The 22,822-nt window shown below is 43.1% G+C and overlaps 2 protein-coding genes across 4 annotated transcripts; both read left to right on the top strand.

The window, feature by feature from the left end:
• The first annotated feature begins 935 nt into the window (after positions 1 to 935).
• On the top strand, positions 936 to 8,398 carry ap3s2 (adaptor related protein complex 3 subunit sigma 2). 3 transcript variants are annotated; one of them, XM_079217208.1, is made up of 6 exons: positions 936 to 1,067; positions 2,247 to 2,338; positions 2,768 to 2,879; positions 3,746 to 3,817; positions 6,190 to 6,297; positions 7,293 to 8,398. In XM_079217208.1, the coding sequence occupies exons 1-6, from the start codon at positions 999 to 1,001 to the stop codon at positions 7,416 to 7,418; spliced, it is 579 nt and encodes a 192-aa protein (XP_079073334.1). In that variant the 5' UTR covers positions 936 to 998; the 3' UTR covers positions 7,419 to 8,398. The 3 variants fall into 3 exon arrangements, with proteins under 3 accessions (XP_079073334.1, XP_079073335.1, XP_079073336.1); XM_079217209.1 differs by lacking the exon at positions 3,746 to 3,817; XM_079217210.1 differs by lacking the exons at positions 3,746 to 3,817; positions 6,190 to 6,297.
• A 4,130-nt stretch (positions 8,399 to 12,528) lies between these two features.
• LOC306735702 (aminopeptidase N-like) lies at positions 12,529 to 22,357 on the top strand (the record flags this gene model as incomplete). Its single annotated transcript, XM_079217205.1, has 20 exons — positions 12,529 to 13,127; positions 13,917 to 14,059; positions 14,360 to 14,499; positions 14,712 to 14,838; positions 15,664 to 15,818; positions 16,234 to 16,347; positions 16,442 to 16,585; positions 17,030 to 17,095; positions 17,513 to 17,578; positions 17,671 to 17,846; positions 18,384 to 18,460; positions 18,607 to 18,740; positions 18,873 to 18,928; positions 19,008 to 19,155; positions 19,669 to 19,760; positions 19,947 to 20,057; positions 20,280 to 20,447; positions 21,070 to 21,210; positions 21,453 to 21,534; positions 21,644 to 22,357. 20 exons carry the CDS (start codon positions 12,529 to 12,531, stop codon positions 21,794 to 21,796), a joined length of 2,892 nt encoding a protein of 963 aa, XP_079073331.1. The 3' UTR covers positions 21,797 to 22,357.
• Positions 22,358 to 22,822: the final 465 nt, after the last annotated feature.

Genomic DNA, 22,822 nt, shown 5'->3' with positions numbered 1-22,822 from the left:
CGTAGTTTGTAATGCAATGAGGGAAGGATTTGCTCAAGAGTGCTGGCAAGGGTCAACGTATCATCACGGTCCCTTTATTGATTTTGGAGTCTCTTGCTTTTTACATTACACACCGTTGCTTTCGATTCACATTTTCCCCGACTGCTGTTGGTCACGACACAGAAAGGTACAGCTAATGTGACGTTACTGCTTTGAGATTTCAACGCAGCGGCAGAGACAAAGGTACAAAGGGTCCAGTAATTAGCGTGGTGCCTCAGTTGCTGGTGCATTAGTCACAAAGACTGCAAAATTATGTAACGTGGCGGTGAAAAGTCTCAGAACTCAGATGACACATGGAAAGCACAGAGGAAGAGGAACAGTGTAAAACCCTCAACAGTGGGTTTTACACTTAATGGAAGAAGAAAAAAATCATTAAATGAAATGAGCATCAATAAACTGCTCCACTTCAGGGCGCTTGTAATATATTTGATGGTGTCTCAAGTCTAAAGATGTGTCCTACCCAATGTGTTTAGAGAAGTAGTGGACATATTCTACTAATGTGTATAGGAAGCAGGGACACAGTGAATTACAGCCACAAAGTATACTGTAAATCCAATCATCATTACATTTACCCAGACATACATAAATATCTGAACTATGATTATTTCTGACTGATTGATCACCGTAGATTGTGTCCACGGTCCAAGTGTTAGCCTCATCCTGGGGTATGACATTAACATGGAAAATGAGAAACTCGGATCTTCATATGCTTGTTTACATGATTCTAACAATGCCCCGAAGGCGCATCTTCATTTCCTCCTGGCCCGGAACTAAAAAACTAAAAGGTGTCCGTTGAAGGTCGGCTGCTGAATGTGGAGACGCAACCGGATGTAAGCAATTAGCTCATCCGGCAGCTGAGAGAGCCCTTTAGCACCCGAGCTAACGCAACCTAACTAGTCAAAACTGTAACATTTTAACAATAACTCTATATTGTCATTCGACAACACCAAATAACAGACATGATTAAAGCCATCCTGATATTTAACAACCACGGAAAGCCGCGGCTGATCAGATTCTACCAGTATTTTGTAAGTATTTGTGGGGTCGCTGTTCAAAACATTAGCAGTAATTGCTATTGCTGCGTTTACTCATTGCATTTACTCATTGAGCGGTGTCAGCTTTTGTCAGCTAGTGCATACTCCCCATCACAAATGTTACTAAGATCTCGTTTTAAATATATATATATATATATATATATATATATATATATATATATATATATATATATATATATATATATATTTATTTGTGTGTGTGTGTGTGTGTGTGTGTGTGCGCATGCGCGCGTGTAGTATAAATAACGTAAGCTGGCGCTAGCTTGCAATGGTTTACTGTAGGGGAGCAAACGTAGCTAACAGCTAATCCAGCCCCTTTTTTAAGTGTCAGTTTCTCTTATTCAGGCCAACATATCTCTTTGTAACATAATATATAACAATGTATACTTCCCTCAGCAAAATTATACGGGTCGAACACACGTAGCTTGTGTGCTTTGTGCAAATACACCGTCACTACTTAAGGGCTTAGTTCGTAGTAATCACTGACTAACTAGAGCTCATCAGTGCAGGTAAACAAGCAGCAGCGGTGGAAGTACTGTACTCTACATTTACCTGCACGATAAGGTTGCATTATTCTGAAGGTCCCTGAGCCAATAGATCAACCAATTAAGGGAGGAAATTATCAGCAGAATACTCCATAGTGAAAATACTCATCACAGTTGCAGTCCTTCCACTCCAACTACATCAGTAAAACCCAGTTTGTATATGGATGCATGTATAATAATGATCTAATTATTATATATAATGGCATAAAAGTCACAAGGGCATTTGTCTGCATTGAGGGCTTTTACAGTTTTGTTCCTGAAAAACATTTTCCTGATTATACTTACATACTTTTACATAAGTCATTTACTTTTCTTTCTTTTTTTACACTGTGGTCTTAGTACTTTTACTTAAGTAAATTATCTGAATACTTCCTCCACCACTAGCCACACGTCACCAGATCCCGTGACCCTAAACATCATCATTTGCTATGAGTGGGAATTTACGAATGCACCAACGGCTTTTCAGTTTGATCACATGACGGGATGTTACTGTATCAGCCAATTTAGAGTTAAGAATGAAATATCACTCAAAACAATGGCTGTACACTGACTTTCATTTCCCAGAATGGTCGGCACTTAACAGCCCATGCCACGTGTTTCCCCGCAGGCAGAGGAGATGCAGCAGCAGATCATTCGAGAGACCTTCCATCTGGTGTCTAAAAGAGACGACAACGTCTGCAACTTCTTGGAGGGTGGAAGGCAAGTACTGGTGTTTTTGGCTTCCGTTCTGGACAAAAAAAAGTTGCACTTTGACAAGGGAATAACGGAGCACGTATTTGTACCACATGTGCATCACAAAAAAAGAAAGAGAGAGGTGTGTTTTGAGACTGAAGCACATGAGTCATGACTATACACCCCGGGGCCATCTGTGTGGACTTCCTCAGTCTGGTTTGCTGTCTGCAGCTGCAGTAGCACAACTTTATCCACTAGATGGAGGCAAAACGCACAGAGTGGATGTGGACTCAGACACTTTTTTTCATTTCTCTCATCAACTAATTTACATAGAGAACCCTGAATGTGAGATTTTACAGCAAACACCTATTTGTTTCAGTCTCATTTACACACGGCGCGATGCTGGAACTTTCTTGTAAGGTAGCCTCATTTTTTGTGTGGGTAATCTTCTTGCAGTCTCATCGGCGGCTCCGACTACAAGCTCATCTACCGGCACTACGCGACCCTCTACTTTGTCTTCTGCGTGGACTCGTCTGAGAGTGAGCTCGGCATCCTGGACCTGATCCAGGTCAGCCTCTACTCTGTTTGCAGACACATTTGTGGCGGCGCAGGGTTTCCGAGGTGAAAAGAAGACTCTCTGTCTCGCCCCCTCGAGCTGCTTAACAAGCTCCTTTCTATTACGTTATGCTGCATCTGACTCATTTCGGGGAATCAAACCCGTTGCGTCCTCACTGGTTGCTTTTTAATGTCTGGGAACTGAGGAAATGAAACCTAACTCTGCTGATCTCGATGGAAATCTCTCTGGGTGAGATGGTAAGCAATAAAGAATAATAAAGATGTCTTTATTGCACTTGTGATAGCTCACAAGATATGTAACTCACTCACACCCACAACAATTAGTTCTCTTAAAAAGTCCAAGCAATGCCACCGACCTGCTCAGACCTACCACTGATTGCTGTCATCAGATATTTATCAGCAGCAAACCGGCGTCATCGTCAATAAAGGAGACTTACGGCACGTGGAATAAAAGACAGTTAAAACAATGTCCGTCTGAATCTTGTTGTAACCAACACAAAGCCCTACAAAAGTAGGAATAGTTTCACTAAACAACCTGCAATTTAGGAATATTATCATCGATATTGATTTTATTTGCTAAATCAGTTGCATTTTCTGTAGTTTTTTATAAATGTTCAGTATGAGACAGAACCAGTGGCTTGTCTTTCCTTCACTTCACTGATTCTGCAGATTTATAAGCACTATGCCAATTAACAATCCCAGAGGACATCCAGCGTTTCTTTTCTCTTTTTTTTAAACCCCATAAATATCATTAAAATCTCCAGTCTCACCTTTGAAAATATTCCTCTGTACAATAACAACATTTGAACTTCATTTGGGGAGTTTTTTGATTGTCCAGATCTTCTTCTTCATTCGTAGGTGTTTGTGGAGACGCTGGATAAATGCTTTGAAAACGTCTGTGAGCTGGACCTCATATTCCACATGGACAAGGTGAGTAAAAAAAAAAAGTATTCCAAGAAAAATCTTTTGCTGAGTTTTTTATTATTTTTGAATGAAAAGCCTATTGGCCCAGTGTGTAGCCCAATGGTATCTGTATAAAACCATGGGAGTGTTTGCTTCATGTTTACTCCATTATGTTTACTGCATGTGTGCCAAGTCTGCAGTGGAGGTTTGTTATAAATGGTTTTGTTTTTCATATTCAGTAAACGGCTCACATGATGGTGTGTGTGTGTGTGTGTGTGTGTGTGTGTGTGTGTGTGTGTGTGTGTGTGTGTGTGTGTGTGCGCCACACACAGCCAGCTGCTTTTCAGAAACAGCTGCTGTAATTGATCCAGTTCCTTTCCGTGTTTGGGCCCAGAAAATATTTTATTACTACTATAAATCAAACTGGGCCCCTGACATCATACGGTAGATGCTGAAGGAGCTCTGAAATGCCTGCGTTGCTCGGCAGTTTCCCCTGTGTTGAGAGCTGCATTTTCTTTTGTTTTTGGAAATGTCCAAACCGTCGGCGTTCAAGGCTTCCCCTTGTAAACAATATGGATTTTTAAAGAATCCTTTTTTCAAAGGACCACAACGAGGGGCTCTTCTCTTCTCCACCTGGACCTGAGCTCGGAGTGTTGCAGGAGGCTAATACGCACACGTCCATACGGCCATCTTGATTGCATTTTCCCAGCAGGAAATTGATGTCATGTGGTGCAGTGGGGTTTGGCCTGAGGAATGTTCCCAAGGTGGAATTGGGAAATAGTTCTACTCAAGACTTAAACCTTTAGCTTTCAGAAGGCTTTTCCCTGCGTCGAGTCGTAAAACTCTGATTTTGGACTCATGCAGATTACAGATTAAGGCTGCTCTTCTTTTTTCTTGTTTTTTCGAGGCTTTATGGAATACTATACATTGCTGATTACAAAGCGGTTCCAGGCATGATTGCTCTAGTTTATCATCCTCAATTTGAGAGCAGTTCTGCATCAGAAGTCTCATGTTCCCCCAAAATACTCTCTGCCCACAGGACTCGCGACTCTGTGTATGAGAGTGAAACTGCTCGTGAGCCACGAGAGCGACGTTACAGACGAGACCGAGCTCTCCAACATTTGCTTTTTGTGCCTCTATCGTCCCCTTTTTGTATCGGAGAAACCTTAATGAGCCGAGGACAATGTTCCCTCTAATTTTTTTCCTGAGCGCACATTTCAGCACTGTGAGCAATTCGCAACCACGCGACCTGCCGAAAATGACCACAAGCCTGCGTTAGCCATAGGGGATTCAAAGAGATGACAGCAAATGCATCAATATGTATACAAGGTTGATATTTATTCAATGTCCTTTATAATGGCTGGACTTTGGGAACATTTTAATGATGGTGTTTTACCAGTCAGTTTAGTTGAACTTAAAGGATCTTTGTTGAACTTCAATAAGGGGAGGTTATGACTGGTTCACTGGTTATGACTGATAATGATATATATAAAAAATAAAAGTATCAAAGGTGTTTAGTCATTTCTCAGCAGGTACAACATTTAAGTGGAACTTCATTGAAAGAAAAATGCTAATGCAGTGCTTAACAATAATTATAGGCCTATTAAATTGACATGGTGTCATTTTTCCTAAAGGTAGCCTAAATAAACAATTTAATAACTTCATATTCTTCATATTTAAATATGTCTGAAAGTTTCATCCTACCTGTGTCAGTTTGGACTATTTCATCTAGCCACTCATGTTGAACGTTAGGCAGACCTTTTTCTGGGGCGCCTGCTCTGCCTTTCTTTTCGCCATGGAGGCCTATAGCTGCTGGAGCAGGGCCCGCCAAGAGGAGCCTGAACAGCGGCGGCCCGAGCTCATGTGGCGCTCTGGGCGAGCTTCGCTCCTGGCGCCCGGAGGAGGACAGCGGGGGTGGGGGGTGCTAACGGAGGCAGAGCGCTAGCAGAGGTACAGAGAGCGCATGTCGAGAAACGGGACGCTGATTGGCCAAGAAGACTCGACACGGCACATCAAAGATCTTATTATTGTGGAGATGGCTCACTCCTATCTCAGAAACACTGGCGCAAAAAAGATTTTTAACCCCTGAAAAAAAATTGTGTGCGCGGTCTGAAAAATCTATTGCCCCTTCGACTGGGCTGCGCGGCCGCGCACGCACACAGCTTAGAGGGAACGCTGGCCGAGGACTGTTTGGGTGCAGGATTGTGAACTGCCAAACATCTCACCCCTTTAATACCTCTGGCATCTGGCTGCGGATTTTTCCACTGTTAAAGTTTCTATCTGGCGTCATTCAAAGTGTTCTGTTGCGTCCAACAATGTGCTCTGGATGTTGAGTTGCAGCCGGCATCGCAAAGAGGCCTGTTCCAGTGACTGAACCGCCGCGTGTTGTCCGTCTGCAGGTCCATTACATCCTGCAGGAGGTGGTGATGGGAGGCATGGTGCTGGAGACCAACATGAACGAGATCGTAGCCCAGGTGGAGCTGCAGAACCGCATGGAGAAGTCCGAGGTCAGTCAGAGGGCCATGCCATAAACACTAGCACCACCGTAATTATTAGCCTGGTAGCAGACCCTCTGAATCGCCGCCCGCATCTCGGATATGATCGGTGATTCAAACGGGTCGATGTTGTTGAAAACAACTGACCAATCAGAGCTTAGCAGGCCTGTGAACATCAGCTTCCCACAGCGAGCTAGCTAGCGACATTCATGAAAAGTAAAAACAACAACAACTGTTAAGAAAATAACAAATGTTTAAAGGAGTACTCCACCTTTTCAGTTGTAGTCTTCAACCCCAACCAAAGCCGACTCACGTGACATCACTTGAGTGTCGCTTAAGACAGACATGCAGCAGGATTCCCCAAGGCCTGAATACAGACAATTGGTGTGAAACTCGTCACGTTTCTTTGATCGTTAAGCTAACTGCTTTTAGCGGCAGCTTCCGAGTCAAGAAGTCAATATTACGGTGTTTTGGGAAATAGGCTTATTTTGCCATAATGTATGCATAATAAATATAAGGCTGCAACCAGGAGACGGCTAGTCTAGCTTAGCATAAATACTGGGTGAAACAGTGAGTGGGACTCTGTTCAAAGGTAACAGAAGCTGCCTGCCAGCACTTCTACAGCCCGCTAATTTGCACGTATCACAAATCTATAACCCAAAGAAAACTGATGCAAACTGATGTTCTTACTGTTGTGACATTAACTAACCAATGGTGACCGGGTACGAAGAAAAAAACACACATAAAAAGCTTTGTCTCTAATCTAAGGCATACTTTGAAAATGTTTGTTGGTTAAGTATGTCCAATATGTTGTAGGTGGACTAAAACAATCAAAGTGTATTAGTAAGGTGTTTATAACCTACTTTCCTGGCAGTAGTCCTACAGGAGTTTTGTTTTTTTCCCCCATAGAAAAAAAACAACATGTGTCAATAATTTAGCAGACGCTGTAATCGCATCCAGATTCACGGTGGCTTTAAAGGTGTTTCCCTCGTTTTGTTTTTCGGCAGGGAGGTCTGTCGGCGGCTCCCGCTCGCGCCGTCTCCGCCGTGAAGAACATGAACCTGCCCGAGATTCCCCGCAACATCAACATCGGAGACCTCAATATCAAAGTGCCGAGCCTCTCCCCGTTCTGAACACATCCCCAATCCACCCGGCTCTGTTGTTACGACAGAGAAGAAGAAGAAGAAGAAGACGAAGAAGAAGAAAAGGTTTTCCATGTGTATAATGGGACCACAGCAGCTTATTCTCTCCCCTCATCCCTTTCTTCTCACCTAAACTGGCAGCAAGCAGAGGATTGTTTTTTTCGTTCTGCTGCGCACAAGTTACAGATTAACGCCCGGCCGAAAGGATTCGCACAATAATGTAAAGTTTGATTCTATAACGCATCCAGAGGAATTTTAATATATACGTATTTCCTGCTATTCTCTCTATCTCTGTGTTGTTTTTTTTTATTTCTCCAGTGGATTTCCTACTCCCTCTGAAAGAAAGACCGCGTTGGCCCAGTGCCTGTTTTCCTGCACAACTCGTCCAAATCTCTGACATTCATCAGCGGTCGTACCGCCCGGGGATTGAAAACTTTCCCCTCTGTCTGGAGCGAGCTTTGTTGGACTCGGCCAGTTCACCGTAATCGGATCTTTTGGCTTCAATGTTGGGTTGTAATTGCTGAAACACATCTTTATCTCCTGTGTGTGTGTGTGGGGGGGGGGGGGGGAGAGGGAGACTGGGATTAGACTCCTCTGCTCTCCTGTCGCAACTTGTTTTCCTTTCCTTGTAATATATTGTGTCCCGACATCCTCGTAGTTTTGCGAATGACATTACGGCTCTCCTGGGTGCAGCTTGTGCTCAGTGCGGCAAATGCAAATGGCGTCTAGTTCTCGCCAAGTTCTAATGTGCCGCGTTACGGTCTCGCCAACATCTGTTCCCGAGAGGCAACAGGTGAGCTTTGCCCCGTTGTTTTGGATCCTTCAGTGTTTGTATGAAGCGTGTTGAAATATTGTGTGACCAAGTTATTTTTAGCCATACCTGCGGGAGAGTTTCACTACTCCTTCCTGTCAAACCTGTCCTGTGTCAAAGACAGTTCTCGCTGGTGTAAATTAAATAAATGAAAATACATTCCCCCAAGGCTGTGCGTCGCTCATTCAACTTGGAGTTTCTTTAACCTCGTCAGCAGGTATGCAGAGTCACCGGTGTGGGTTGTACCAGCATAACCGGTCAGGACACTCTGTACCTCCCTGAGGATCTGAGTTCTTTCTGCTCAACCACAAAGTCTTGTTGTTACAGCCGCAGTCTTTCAGCTCAACCCCCCTTCTCACTAATTCAGGGATTTTTTGAGGGGGGTGACTGGAGGGGAGGAATTGAGGGAGCTGTTACCTCCCTACATACCCAAGAAAAACGTATGGTCGGCTCTCACCACCTCCCACATCCACCTTCACCGATACAGACTGCGAGTGTTTCACATCAGCCGCGGGATCATTCCAGTTCAACGTCTGCGTCTCACGCAGACTTAAATCAGAGCTCGCAGTGGACGTCCAGCTACACAAGGTTTGGTATGTACTGTTCTCCCCCATGTTAACGTTTCAAACGTGCTGCATGCCGAGTACTCCTTTTAGCTGCAGTTTTGTGTCCGATATTACCAGCCGGTGCCTTTTGGCATCTGGTTTATTGTTGAGCCGAAGATGGTTTCTCAGAATTGAGAAATTGAGGATTGGGATTCCTCCCTAACGGTTCACGGATGGTGCTTGAATGCAGTGGAAGCAGAATGCGTCCACTGGGGAATGCTGTTTATAAAAAATAAATGATCACTGGCCTTTGGTTTCGATTCAAATGCAACCCATAACAATGCTGGTAACCACTGTTTTAGCAGTATGCAAACATATTGACGGACAGAGCTGATAGTGTGGGTCACAGGTTCATGTGCAGGTAGAGCGAAAATGCGTAAAGCGTGCTAAAAAGTATTCTACATTCCTGAGATAAGACTAACAGGGAATCTGGTCGAAAACCAGGCCAACAAAATTAGTGAGTCATGCTGATGATGGATTTCTCGATCTAAACCAGATTAAGTTTTACGGTGGAAGGCAGGTGTCTAGTTTAAGTCCTTCCCAGATGTCTTTATTAATTCACAGTCCACGTGCCAACAGCAGAATATCCCAACCATTACTAACTGCTGAGATTTTGATGTCCAAAATGTCAAAATATGTGCGCGTGGCACATGTTTATAATCTCATGCAAACAAAGAAGTCATTGTGCTGGTGTTGACCCATGAGAAAGCACACAGTCTGTTAACATTGCATGGCTCTCTTCTTGTCATTTTGTACTCCATGTAAATGTGTGATTTCTGTCGGCTCGTTAACGCCCCTGCTATCAACATGAATTGATTGCGCTTCACTTTGAAAAACAATGACATCATTTTTAACTTTTAGCACAGACTGCACCTGGAACAGACACGTTGTGGTTGTATATCTGCAACGTACCCGGTGAGGGCTACTTAAATGTTATGACGAGTCCAACTTGACCTGTTATTAGTAATACAAAAACAAATCTGTTTTAAAGCAGACGATGACAGATGTAAGGCAAATCGCATGAACTACATATTTTGGGAAACATTTTTGTTGAAGAGCTTAATTTGTTCGCTATCTGTTGTTTTACCGTGTAATAGACATTTCAGTCCAAACAACATATCCACATGAAGTAACTACAAAAAAATCGCTGAAAACTAATCCAAAACACAAAGCCTAGCGCCCTAGCCCAAGCACATGCTAGCATAAGCTAAAACTAAAGCTAGATTTGTTTCTTTTTTTAAACATTTTCTCCACATCGTTCTGTGAATGACTAATACAGACTTTCAAGAGACAGACTTATATTTCAATTCACTTTGTTAGTCCCCATAACGAAACAAGACAGCGACTAAATCCAATCCTGGTGGAGAAAAGCAGCAGCTAAACTCTTGCTAAAGCTAACTAGCATGTTAGCGGCTTGCATATGGTGTGGTTAAGCGCTTACATACTAAATTACTAAATAAATTAATACTAAATTAATTAATTATATTGATTTCAATATACATATTAACAATCATGGGGGAGGACATACACCCTACAATAATTAGCCTAAAAAAGGCAGACAATAATGGTATTACAAGCTTTCTATTGTTTTTTGTCTTTCTCTCAACGTCACTGCTTCTGTAGCTATAGCCCTCTGCCTTCGTACCAGGGATGTTTTCAGCTTTCAGACGCTGCATGAAGCCGAAAGGCTGAGGCCATGTTTATTAGAGGGGGTCCGAGAATGTCTTTGTTTGTGTGATCTTGGTTTGCAGAGTTTGGTCAGATTCAGATCCATCATTTCCAGATGCTCTGGAGGCTACATGTTGAGTGATGAGTTTCAACATCAGCGTGTGGAAGATCTTTTTTTATTTTTTACTTCCTTTGGTGCCTGACGGACTCATTGCTCTTTAGATAGCTCTGATGAAGTGGATCCAGATTTTATTATTTGATCCTTTCATTTATTGCTGATTTTGGAGTGCTTCAGTCAATTGTATTTAAAGCTTTGTACTTTTTTTTACCATCGTAACAATCCAATGGAGAATTATCGGTCTGCGAATAAAGCCAAATGTAGATTTATGTAAAAAAAAATAATCTTATCTTTAGCTGTAGCTTCTCTCGATCCTGAAGCTTGTATCATAAAGTCAAGAATAAACATGGGTTGAGTCAAAGATTGAATTTTCTGTACAATGCAGAAATTGTCATCAAACCTTTTCTCTATAGAAAATATAAACGTAACACAGTTATGACAAATGAAATACTGGTCTGGAGGAAATGTATTTTATTGACCAAGCAGATGTGCTGGCATCGCTGCGGTTGCCGACACTTCTGGGTGTTTCTCGTGTTCTCCCACATGTACGATGATAACATGAAGATGTTGTAGAGGAAACACCTGTGTGCACATGCAATCAGATAGGAAGGAAAGGGAGAATGCTTAGTCAGGAATTTGTACTTCGAATGACACAAGGAATAAAGTGCTTCCTACATCTGACCCCAGTGCAGTGACTGAAAATGGAAAGTGATTTAGATCTCTTATCCGTGTTGAGCCTTTATGATCTACGGTTTATGAGTTGGGACTTTATATAAAAGGCCAGGCTGCTGCAAACTTGAAGAATGTCAAGGATAGATGTCAGCTGTAAATGTTAATTATCGATTAGACAACTGTGATGGCTGTACAGGAGTAATATGGTCGGTTTCTTTCCGAGTCATTCTCAGTTGTAAAATAATCCAGATGCTCACGATATTTACAAGGGCGACTCACCCCGCGATTCCGTCAGAGATTCATTTTTATTTGTGATTTTGGGCTATACAAAATAAACTGAATTGAACACCTGAATACTGTCCTGACAATTTTCCGCCCTGATGGTTATTGTTTCAACCAAAATAAAGAAAAGTTGGCGACCGTCAAATGGAAAATACATTGAGCGGAAATATGTTACAACATAGATATTTATCACAGACAGCAATCAAGGATGTGTGCAGCATGGGGGTGGAAACTAGAGGCCACTATGTCATAATACCTTTATTAATATTTACAAATAAGGCTGCTTGCTGGAAACCAGGATAAGATAAAATAATAATAACTAACTAATAATTTATTAGTTCCGCAGCGGGGTAATTTACAATGTACAATTACAGTTGAAACACACTCATCCTCTCAGCACAGGTTGAAAGCACAGGCCTCTTTTTTACACACAATATATACAAGCCAGATGTGTTGCATTGAAGCAAACACTCACAATAGAGATGACTGAAGAGTAAACAGTTAGACAAACACAGGTTTAATTTAGTATTAGTGAACTATGTGATACATGTTTCATCCAAAGCCATCTGTCTACTCTCTGTCTCTGTCTCTGCATGCAAAAGTACAAGTTTTCTAGATTTTCTGGTGGCAGACATTTTAAAACCTTGTTTTATTGATGCTGGTTATGTGTGTCTATTATACTTACTGAAGATGAATGTCTAAAATGTGATTATGACGCTGTACTGCGATGCCAGTTTTAAACCACACTGATCGTGCACCTTTTCTAAAAGCTGCTGAGTTGCAGACTAAATGACCCAGGTCTTCCCATCTTTCCATTTCTCCTTAGGTCATATGAAAATGCCTTTTTTGCCATGTTCATAGCTCAGCCATTATCTGAGACCTGCTGTGCTGGACAAACACAGACTGAGACCCCTCAGAGTTCCTCTCCGCCCTCCTGAGTCGGACATGGGGAAAGTCTACTATGTCAGTAAAAATGTGGGCCTCGGGTTGCTCGTGCTGGCGGTTACTGCTCTGGTCACGATTATAGCTCTGTCCATCGCCTACGACAAGGAACGGGCCAATCATCGAGGCAGTCTTGGAGACGGAGCAACAGACAGCACCAGCGTGCCCTTCACCACCCCCTTCGTCCCGAAGGAGCCCTGGGACCGCTACAGACTCCCAGTCGCCCTTGTTCCCGTCTCCTACAATGTCACCCTGTGGCCCCGACTGAAGCCTGGAGAGGACGGCATCTACATCTTCACCGGGAAGTCAGCGGTGGTCTTCAGATGTGTGAATGAAACGGACCTCCTCATCATCCACTGCAACAAGCTGAACCTCACCAGCTTCAATGGGCACCACGCTGTGCTGACGGGCCTGGGTCAGGCCGCCGCGCCCGCCATACAGAGGTCCTGGCTTGTCGTGAAGACGGAGTTTCTGGTGCTTCAGCTACGCAGCAGACTAGCTGTGGGAGCCACTTATGTGCTTCACACTGAATTTAAGGGGGAGCTGGCAGATGACCTGGAAGGCTTCTACAGGAGTGAATACACCGATGATGGTGTGAGGAAGTAAGCAGTGACATAGCATAATGACACACCGTCATTGTGCTCTTAAAGGGGGCAGTTCACCCCAAATATTTTTCCTCTTACCTGAAATGCTATTCATCAATTGTTTTGGTGCCTGGTGTTGGAGATGTCTGCCTTCTCTCGACTACAATGGGTCTATACGGCAGTCGGCTTGTGGTGCCCAAAGCGCCAAAGACCTATTTCCTGCAGAAGGAAGTGTGACTCTTCTCATGGTCGAGTGGATCGTGACAGCGTGAGATGTAACGCTTAACGGTATCCTCCTTGGCTGAGCTGTGACGTTAGCTCAGTGCTAGGTGAGCTAGCAGTATCGACTGTAGGTACACGCTTGCCTCTGCGCGGTGATACAGGGTCGGAATAAAATAGTTCCCGTGTGTAAAGTGCTGGAAATAATAATTGTGTCGATTATCTTGTAACCAGGTCATGATTTCTGAAAAGAGACATTGTTGTTGAGTTTTTTTAAATGTTTTTTTTGGCGCTTCGAGCACCACAAGCCAGGTTCCAAATAGTCCCATTATATTTTGATGCAAGGCGGACATATCTACGGCCAATATCTCCAAAACTAGGCGACTCACACCAAAACCATCTAGATTGATAAATAGCACTACAGGTAAGTGGAGGGAAAATGTGTATATTTGATTTTGGGGTGAACTGTCTCTTTAACAGAAAGACTTGATTGCCACGGCTCCAATGTTCCTCTTGGTGGGACTTGGTGGAGTATTCCGCCTCGTTGCTGTTTATTTTGTGTAAATGCTTCATTGGAACATTTTGCAGAGTTGTTGCTACCTCGCAGATGCAAGCCACGTATGCCAGGAAAACCTTCCCCTGCTTCGACGAGCCCGCCATGAAAGCCGTCTTCAACGTCACCATCATCCACGACCAAGACACCGTGGCTCTGTCCAACGGCATGGAAATTGGTTGGTTTCAGAAACATAAAAACTCCAGTCCTTTTCAAATTTTTGTTTAGTCACAAATCTCTTTTAGAATCTGGGTCGTTGCAAAAGCATAATTGTATGAAAGTCACAGAAAAACTGAAAACACAATTGCAAAACGACACAAATGGTGGTTGGTGGAAGATATGACGTGTTTGTGATACAAGTTATTTTCAGGGCCACGTGAATAATTGATAACTTGGACATGTTATGGGAAAATCAGCAACTAGATGCTGTTAATGCTTTAATGAGTGTCAGAGTCTAACTCTTCCCCCCTCCGAACAGGCACTGCAGACTCTGTCATGGACGGCGTGCCTGTCAGAGTGACTACGTTTGAGCCCACAGAGAGAATGTCCACATATCTGCTGGCGTTTATTGTCAGTGACTTTGTTAACATTAAAACAACCCAAAACAAGAATTTGTTGGTAAGGCATTGTTGTTCCCTTCATCTTTTTTCATTACCAGTGTGGTCAGCATACAAACTCATTTGCATCGCAGACCAAACGCAGTACAAACAACCAGTGTTAATGAGGGTCAGCTGGATTACATTCATGTGATCCTAGAATAAAAAAAAATTAAAGGATTCCTTTTTTTTATTAGTTTTTGCACCAATTCAAAGCTGCCTCATTCTCTGCAGATCCGAATCTGGGCTCGAAGAAAAGCCATAGATTCCAGACAGGGTGACTACGCTCTCAACATTACAGGGCCGATCCTTCAGTTCTATGAGCAGTACTACAACGCAACATATCCGCTCTCCAAGTCAGGTAGGTCAGCTATGCGTCTTCAACTGGACAGAGCAAACATTCGCTGCTTTAAGTTGGAACCGCGGCAGAGCTTTAAAATCAACATGTTCTAAATGGCAATGCGAAAATGTGAATGTTTCGTAGGTATGTGTCGTATTCACCATCTGCAGGTATTTGGTCATTAACCAAAGTGGAAATTTGACCTAATGATGGTGCCTTATAGAAAATGAAGGGACTGCAAAAGTCCTCACGATTCATCCTGAGGGGAAAGTGAATATCATAAATGTCATGATAATCCATCCAACAGTGTTCACTCACAACCACAAATGTCATCCTCTTGGTGGCAAATAGGGGAAAACCTCAGAGGATCACCTAAGTCATTATGATTCATCCTGAGGGCCACGAATGTCTTTATAAAATTCCATGGCCCTAGAGCCATGTAAGCGTGTTTTAGTGTGGCTAAAAAGCAGAAGCGAGACGGCACAACATAAATGTTTTCCTGAATATGCTCTATTGTCTCTGCTCAAGCTCATTTAAAATCCATGTTGTCAGCAGACATATACTTAGACGATAGACGATGACTCAATACCTTCAAGGGTTAAATGGATCCCTCAGGAGTGAGGGATCCATTCCAGAGCATTTCAACCTCACTTTTTTTTAAAATTTTTACCAACCTCTTCTATCAAATACACCTTGTGGATGGTAAACAACCATAAACTGAAAATCTATTGGGATCAGATGAATGCCAAATTCACCAGTCTACCCTTATTGGAAAATGTCCTGATGAGGTAAAGTGAAAGAGCTGAAGAATCTTCAGATTTTTGATGCATTTCTTATCATCCCCAGATCAGATCGCTCTGCCTGACTTCAATGCTGGGGCAATGGAGAACTGGGGTCTGATCACATACAGGGAGACGGCCCTGCTCTTTGACCCCATCATGTCCTCGACTGGAAACAAAGAGAGAATTACAACTGTCGTCTCCCACGAACTCGCACACATGGTGGGCAACAATATTCCTGACAATTTGCCATCTGATCCAGTTTAAGTAAAACATACTTTATAGTCAGTTGAAATAGGAGTTTATGGGCAGGACACTTGTTTGGTCCAAACTCAATCTCAGCTCCACTCTAGTAATGTTAAACATACATTTAGCCAAGGTCCTCAATGGTGACAGATCATCACCTGGGGACAAGTTAGTCCCGCCTCCTTTTTAGATCTATTGAAAGCCTGACATAAGTGATGTGAAACTCTGTGGTTGGGGAATTTTCTTAAGCTTGTTATATCTCGTTGTAACTCACGATCAGACAGCAACAGTTGTCATGGGAACATTAGTTCCCTGAAGCTAAACGGAGGCATGACTGTTTACTGTGGAAGAAGTCTATACCGCTTTGCTCATCATATAATTTATTTTTTAGTGGTTTGGCAACCTGGTGACTCTGCAGTGGTGGAATGACCTGTGGTTGAACGAGGGCTTCGCGTCATACGTGGAGTACCTCGGGGCCGACCACGCTGAGCCCACCTGGAGCATTGTAAGAGCCAGGCTTGACAATTGTATCAATGACGTCCTAAAGGCATGGTTGGGTCAGAAAGCCTCTACTTACTCGTCCCTCTGCTTGGCTGCAGAAAGACGAGATCATACTGTCCGACGTGCACAAGGTGTTTGCTGTGGATGCCCTGGCCTCGTCCCACCCGCTGTCCCGTCGAGAAGAGGAGGTCGAGACCCCTGCTCAGATCAGCGAGATGTTCAACAGCATCTCCTACAGCAAGGTTTGCTTCTCTGACAACATCCCCATACCTGATCTGATGTAGGATCTCATACAAACATACAGTTACAATGTTGCCCTTTCGCACATTTCTTTAAATGGTCATTTATTCGTATTGAGTAAGGAGCCCAGAGGATTGAAAATACCCAAAAATGAGGCAATACATTGTGAGATTGTTTTTTTTTTATTGTCCCCTAATAGGCAGTTTTACCTGATCTATCATCGCTCTCTTTTTCAAATGCATTTAGCACAAACACCTATAAGAAAACTATAACACCTTTGAAACAGATAATATTCAGTATGATGAGTCTTTTTCCCCAAAAAATCTCCGTGGCCTCATCTTGGAAACATCTTGTTTTAATATATTGGATGTGATGCGAAATGCTTTGCTGTTACGAGAAGTTCAAACCAGCCAACATCTGGTGGTTTCTGTGTTTGGTGTTGTCAGGGAGCGGCGGTGCTCAGGATGCTGTCAGAGTTTCTCACTGAGCCAGTGTTCGCCAAAGGACTCAGTGTGAGTATTAACTCTGTTAAAGGGCCTCATCACTTAATTGTGTGTGTGTGTGTGTGTGTGTGTGTGTGTGTGTGCGTGTGTGTGTGTGCGCGCACTAGATACAGAACCAAACCACATTCATCAGAATCAGCTTTAATGGTCATGTAAGTTTGCACATACATGGAATTTGACTCTGATTTCATTTTGCTTATCATACCTATACACTAAAAAAAAAAGACAGTAGTCAAAAAAGTGCAGATAGTGCAGATGGAAGAGTCTGATTAACTGTTCATCAGAGTGAAGGCCAGTGGGAAGAAGCTGTTCCTGTGTCTGGTGGTTTTGGTGTACAGTGCTCTGTAGCGCCTACCAGAGGGGAGGGGTTGATTCATTATGGTGTGTGTGAGGTCACCTTAAATTTGAGTCGCTGTTTCTTCTCAGTCTTACCTGAACACATTCGCCTTCGGCAACACAGTGGCTACAGACTTGTGGGACCATCTCCAGCAGGTCGGTACAGTTCAAATCTGTAATTGTCACGTGGCAATCAGTCTGTGGCTGTGTTTCTTCTTAAATTCTTGCGACTTTTTGTTTGTTGTCAGGCCGTTGAAAACACACCAGGAATGCATATTCCTCACACTGTTCAAGACATCATGAACCGCTGGACTCTTCAGATGGGCTTCCCAGTGGTCACTATTGACACCCGGACAGGAAGTATCACCCAGAAACACTTCCTGTTGGAGCCGGGGTCTGTTGTGGACAGGCCTTCTCAGTTCAAGTAGGAATAAGTTTGAGCTTGAAGTTCCATGTATTTTAACAAAAAGGTACAGCGGAGGCTCATGGGAATGTTATTAGCTTTGCAAGTATTTGGTCATACACTGAAGGATTGGAAATGTTGAATTGTGATGAAAAGTAGACGAAATGTACGAAGACCACCAAAGGTTTCACAATACATCACGAGGGTGACATAAATGTTGAAATATTTAACCCAAATACACAAATGTGAACCATGTGGTTTGGCTGGATGACAAAAAAAGTTAGGGGATTACCCAAGTCAACAGGATGACAACAGGATGAACCATGAATAAAAGTGCTATATTTCAAGGCAAACCATCCAATAATCTAACGGAAAGATCGACCAATAGCCTGACATTCAATTCAATTAAATGTATTTTGTACCGCTCAAAATCACAGATTTAAAATCTGTAGATATACGACATCCTATGTCCTAGGACCCGGCCATTGTGATCCCTAGAGGCTAGGAACCATCATTGTTCCACTTTGTCACTCATCATCTTTATCTGTGTCGATCCAGTTACACATGGTTTGTCCCGATCAAATGGATGAAGACAGGCGTGGAGCAGCAACAGTACTGGCTCCTTCAAGAGACAGGTACTCTCATAGTAACACCCATTGCTTTTCTATATTTGATCTGAATGCTACAGAAGAAAAGGCTTCCAACCAGAATAGTGGATTTGACCAATCCCTGTGATGTAGTTAACTGAATATTTTGCACATTCTTTAATATTTCCAATCAGACTCCAACTCTCTGATGAGAGTTTCAGGAGAGGACTGGGTGCTGGCCAACACCAATGTAGTTGGGTACTTTAGGGTGAACTATGATCTTGACAACTGGGATCGTCTCCTCTCCCTGCTCAACACCAACCATCAGGTGAGTCACATGCCCAATCACGGAAGTTTTTCATCCTGTGCAGTGACGGTTTTGTTTGTGTATGTCCACTTTTAGATGAATAGCAGTAACGAATTTGAACATGTACTTGTTTGTCTGTGTCGTTTCTTTCAGGCCTTATCAATCATCAACAGAGCCCAGATCATAGATGATGCCTTCAACCTAGCAAGGTAAAGAACAAATAATGATCTTCAGTATTAAATCCTTTACACATTGGATGTCTGCAAATAATGGGTTTCCTTTGTGTAGAGCCGAAATAATCAATACAACATTGGCCCTGACAACGACCAAATACCTGTCCAAGGAAAGAGACTACATCCCCTGGGAGTCCGCGCTGAGAAACCTTGACTACTACATCCTCATGTTTGACCGCACTGAGGTCTACGGAGCTATACAGGTTGATACTCCTTTACTATGAATACTAATGCTGTGTTCACACTCAAAGCATCAATAAGCAACAGAAGGGCCAAGCAAGGCCAGCCGAAACGGTGTGAAGAGTTGATCAATCACTCATTGCCATAGTCGTGTCATTAAATAGCACTTGGCCAACAACATTTTTATGTGGCGATAACCGTGGCTGGAGCTTATATGGTTTACCGTCGTCCGTCCATACATCTGGTGCATTCTCGTGAACGCAATATCTCAGGAGTACCTAAAGGGAATTCCTTCAAATTTGCCATAACTATTCAATTAGGCTCAAGGAGGAAATTATTATAATTTAAATGGCAAAGGTCACTGTGACCTCACAAAACAATCAAGAATTCATGTCACTGGCTTCCATTGAAATGGCCTCGTTGCTTGTTGCTGTGTCCCTCTGAGTGTGAACATAGTCTAACAGGAGAAATGGGTGAAGGGAAAGTGTAAAACAGTTGGACATAAAAACTACTGCTGATATATATTTTTATTTTAGCCATACCTCAAGAAACAAATCCAACCACTTTTTGAGCACTTCAAGATGATTACAGCTAACTGGACCAAAGTACCTACAGGACACACTGACCAGTAAGAATTTGTATACCAGAGGATGTATTCTTTAAAGCAAAAAGCAGGTGACTTACCATTTGGTGACGTGATTCCATTCAATTCAATATTTCATTTAGATTGTTACCTTTTCCAAAACTCTCACACTGGGTATTGTCATGCTATATTGCATTTTTCCCCCATTTTCTCAAACACCCCCCTTCTCAGGTATAATCAGATCAATGCTATTGGAATGGCCTGCAGAATGGGTGTGCAGGGTTGCAGGGAGCTGATCCAAAGCTGGTACAGACGGTGGATGGAAAATCCACATCACAACCCGTGAGTACAGAGCAGTTGAAGTGTGTCGTATTGTGTTTGAAAATGTCCTTTTCCCACGATTTGACTTGCTGTGCTAATTCACCAGAAAAACAGACAGAAAGACAGCCGGTGTGGAACCGCCCGTAAAACAGTCGTTTTACGGGCGGTTCCACACCGGCTGCATGTGTGGGGAGAGCGTCTATGTGTTTGGTTTCATTCTCTACTCTCCTGTATGTTGACCAGGATCCATCCCAACTTGAAAGGCACGGTTTACTGCAGTGCCATAGCCTTCGGGGGTGTGGAGGAGTGGGACTTTGCCTGGAGAATGTTCAAGAACGCCACTCTTGCCTCCGAAGCTTCCAGGCTCAGGTCGGCCATGGCCTGCACCAAAGCACCTTGGTTGCTGAACAGGTACGTGCGACATCTAAATTTGTGGGAGTATTCACCTTCGAGGAGTTTGTGATTGAGACACTCGTCTATGGATGTGCTCTACCAACGCACAGCGCTATATAACGGTTATCGTAAAAGTCGGGTTACAAGCCGCTCCTACCTCTGGTCAGTGTCCCCGCTGTAGCAAGCTAGGAGCTAGCGCTGCTGCTAGAGCTCCTGCTAGCGCTGCTGCTGCTACTGGCCGCTGCTGCTGCTATAGCCTTTATCCCCTCTGCCCAAGTCGGGTGTCGAGCCGGGGCTGCTCCCGCTACCTTCTGTGGTTGTCAGGGAGCCAGCGGATGTAAGCGGGGAACTAGCGGAGCGCTAGCAGGAGCGCTAGCTGGATACAGCGGGGAGCAAACAGGGACACTGACAGAAGGTAGTAGCGGCTTGTAACCCGACTTTTACGTTACATTGATGTCCACTTTGACCACAATGGACAATGACATAAAAACCATGGATTTTCTTTTCTGTTGGAACATCCTTAAATGGCAAAGGAAAATGCACTCAACACAGCAAGTGTAACAAATGATCTTCTACCAAATGTATTAAAATAGTGTTTTGGCAAAGCTTGCTTTGTAAGAACATGTTTTGGCTGAGCCAGGTATCTGGAGTACACCCTAGACCCAACTAAAATCCGCAAGCAAGACGCCACATCTACCATCCAGTACATCGCCCGGAACCTTGTGGGGATGCCGCTGGCCTGGAACTTTGTCAGAGCAAAATGGAGCTATCTTTTCAAGCAGTAAGAGCATCCATACAAGCATTAATAACCCTATATTAAGTGCTTCTGATGTTTTGAATTGTTTTTGAGCCTGTGTCCACACCATCAGACTTTAGTCTTTCTTGTTTACAGAGACATTTATCTGGCGTCAGACAAATGTTCAATGAGGATATAACAGGATATAACCCAGTTTCCCTCTGCTAAGCTCCATCATTATATCACGATACCTATCAAGTGAACAGCATCTTTCTTTTCTCTATCAGGTATGGAGGAAGATCATTTTCCTTATCTAGCCTCATCAACGGAATCACTAAGAGATTGTCTACAGAGTTTGAGTTACAGGAGGTACACAGCCCACGCAGTCACAACCACGCTGAAATAAACACAGCATTCCCCTGAGGGGATTTAGAGCAAAAGAAAGGCAACAAGTGTATGTTTTTTTGTCTTTGTCCAGCTGCTGAAATTCATAGATGACAACCTCCATGTTGGTTTTGGCTCTGCCACCATGGCCCTGCACCAGGCCGTAGAGAAGACCACAGCCAACATCAACTGGGTGGCAGACAACAAAGCCCATGTGCTGAAGTGGTTTAATGACGAGTCCAAATGAGAACACTGGGACGCTCAATATGACACACTAATTGTATTTGTATCGTCAGGGATACGGAGGGAATGACAATCACTATAATCATCTTCCTCGTGGAAACAGTTGCGCAAAGTCAACTGAGACTCACTGGTCATCCGCTTGGAAAGAGTCAGAAGTATGATGAGCAATGAGCCCCGTGTGTGAATAGAAATCAGTGACGTAGCTGGTCTGTGAGTGTCAGAGAGAAAACCGGTGTAACAAATGATTGCTTTACTTACAATACATTTATTTTTATTCTCAGATCTATGCAATGCACCCAATGGACCCTATTCATGATGGGATGTTAACTTGTAAATTAACCTTTCCTGCAGCTTCTTGTAAAGTCATTAACAAAAAGTCCCTCTCAATGTTAAGTCGTTCTCAACATTGGATGTCTTTCCATTGAAAATCCCTTTGCCACTCAGTGGTAGGAGAGAAAGTGCCTTAAACTTGATGATTAGATCATAAGTGATTGCACTACATGATGTACTATTGTCTGCCAAGTTTATACAAAGACTCAAATGAGAAATAAATCAAAAAGGCTCAGAAAAACCTGATACCTGTGTCTATTTTTCTTCATACAAAAAGGATTCCCTGGTCTCTTCACAGTCTGTGTTTAATACTGTGATAAAAATGAAAGCCTCCACATAAACCAGTTTTCCATGTCCATATTTCTGTGTGTATGACTCCACTCCTTTGGGAATCTGCCCTGTCAGCACTATATAAAAAAACTGGAAAATAAATCTTCCAGGAAATTCTCATTTCAACATGTTATGACACTTCAAGGTTACAACACAAACTCTGTATAGTTGAAAAGGTTAAAGGGGCTCTCTGTGCCGGTTCACAGGGAGTACGTATGCCTTATTTGGCTTTTGATTATGGAAAATCATGCTGAGGCATGAAGAATGCACATTTTAGAGTATGAAATGTGTGTGCTCAGCACCATTTCACTTCATTTCATGCTAATGTGGAACAGGAGGTCCCCAAAGCTACTTTGCTTTACAGGCAGAA

The sequence above is a fragment of the Taurulus bubalis genome (assembly GCF_910589615.1).
Source record: "Taurulus bubalis genome assembly, chromosome: 4".
In the NCBI taxonomy this organism is placed as follows: domain Eukaryota; kingdom Metazoa; phylum Chordata; class Actinopteri; order Perciformes; family Cottidae; genus Taurulus; species Taurulus bubalis.
The sequence above is the reverse complement of the archived record's forward strand: the minus strand, read 5'-3'. Positions and strand labels throughout refer to the sequence as shown.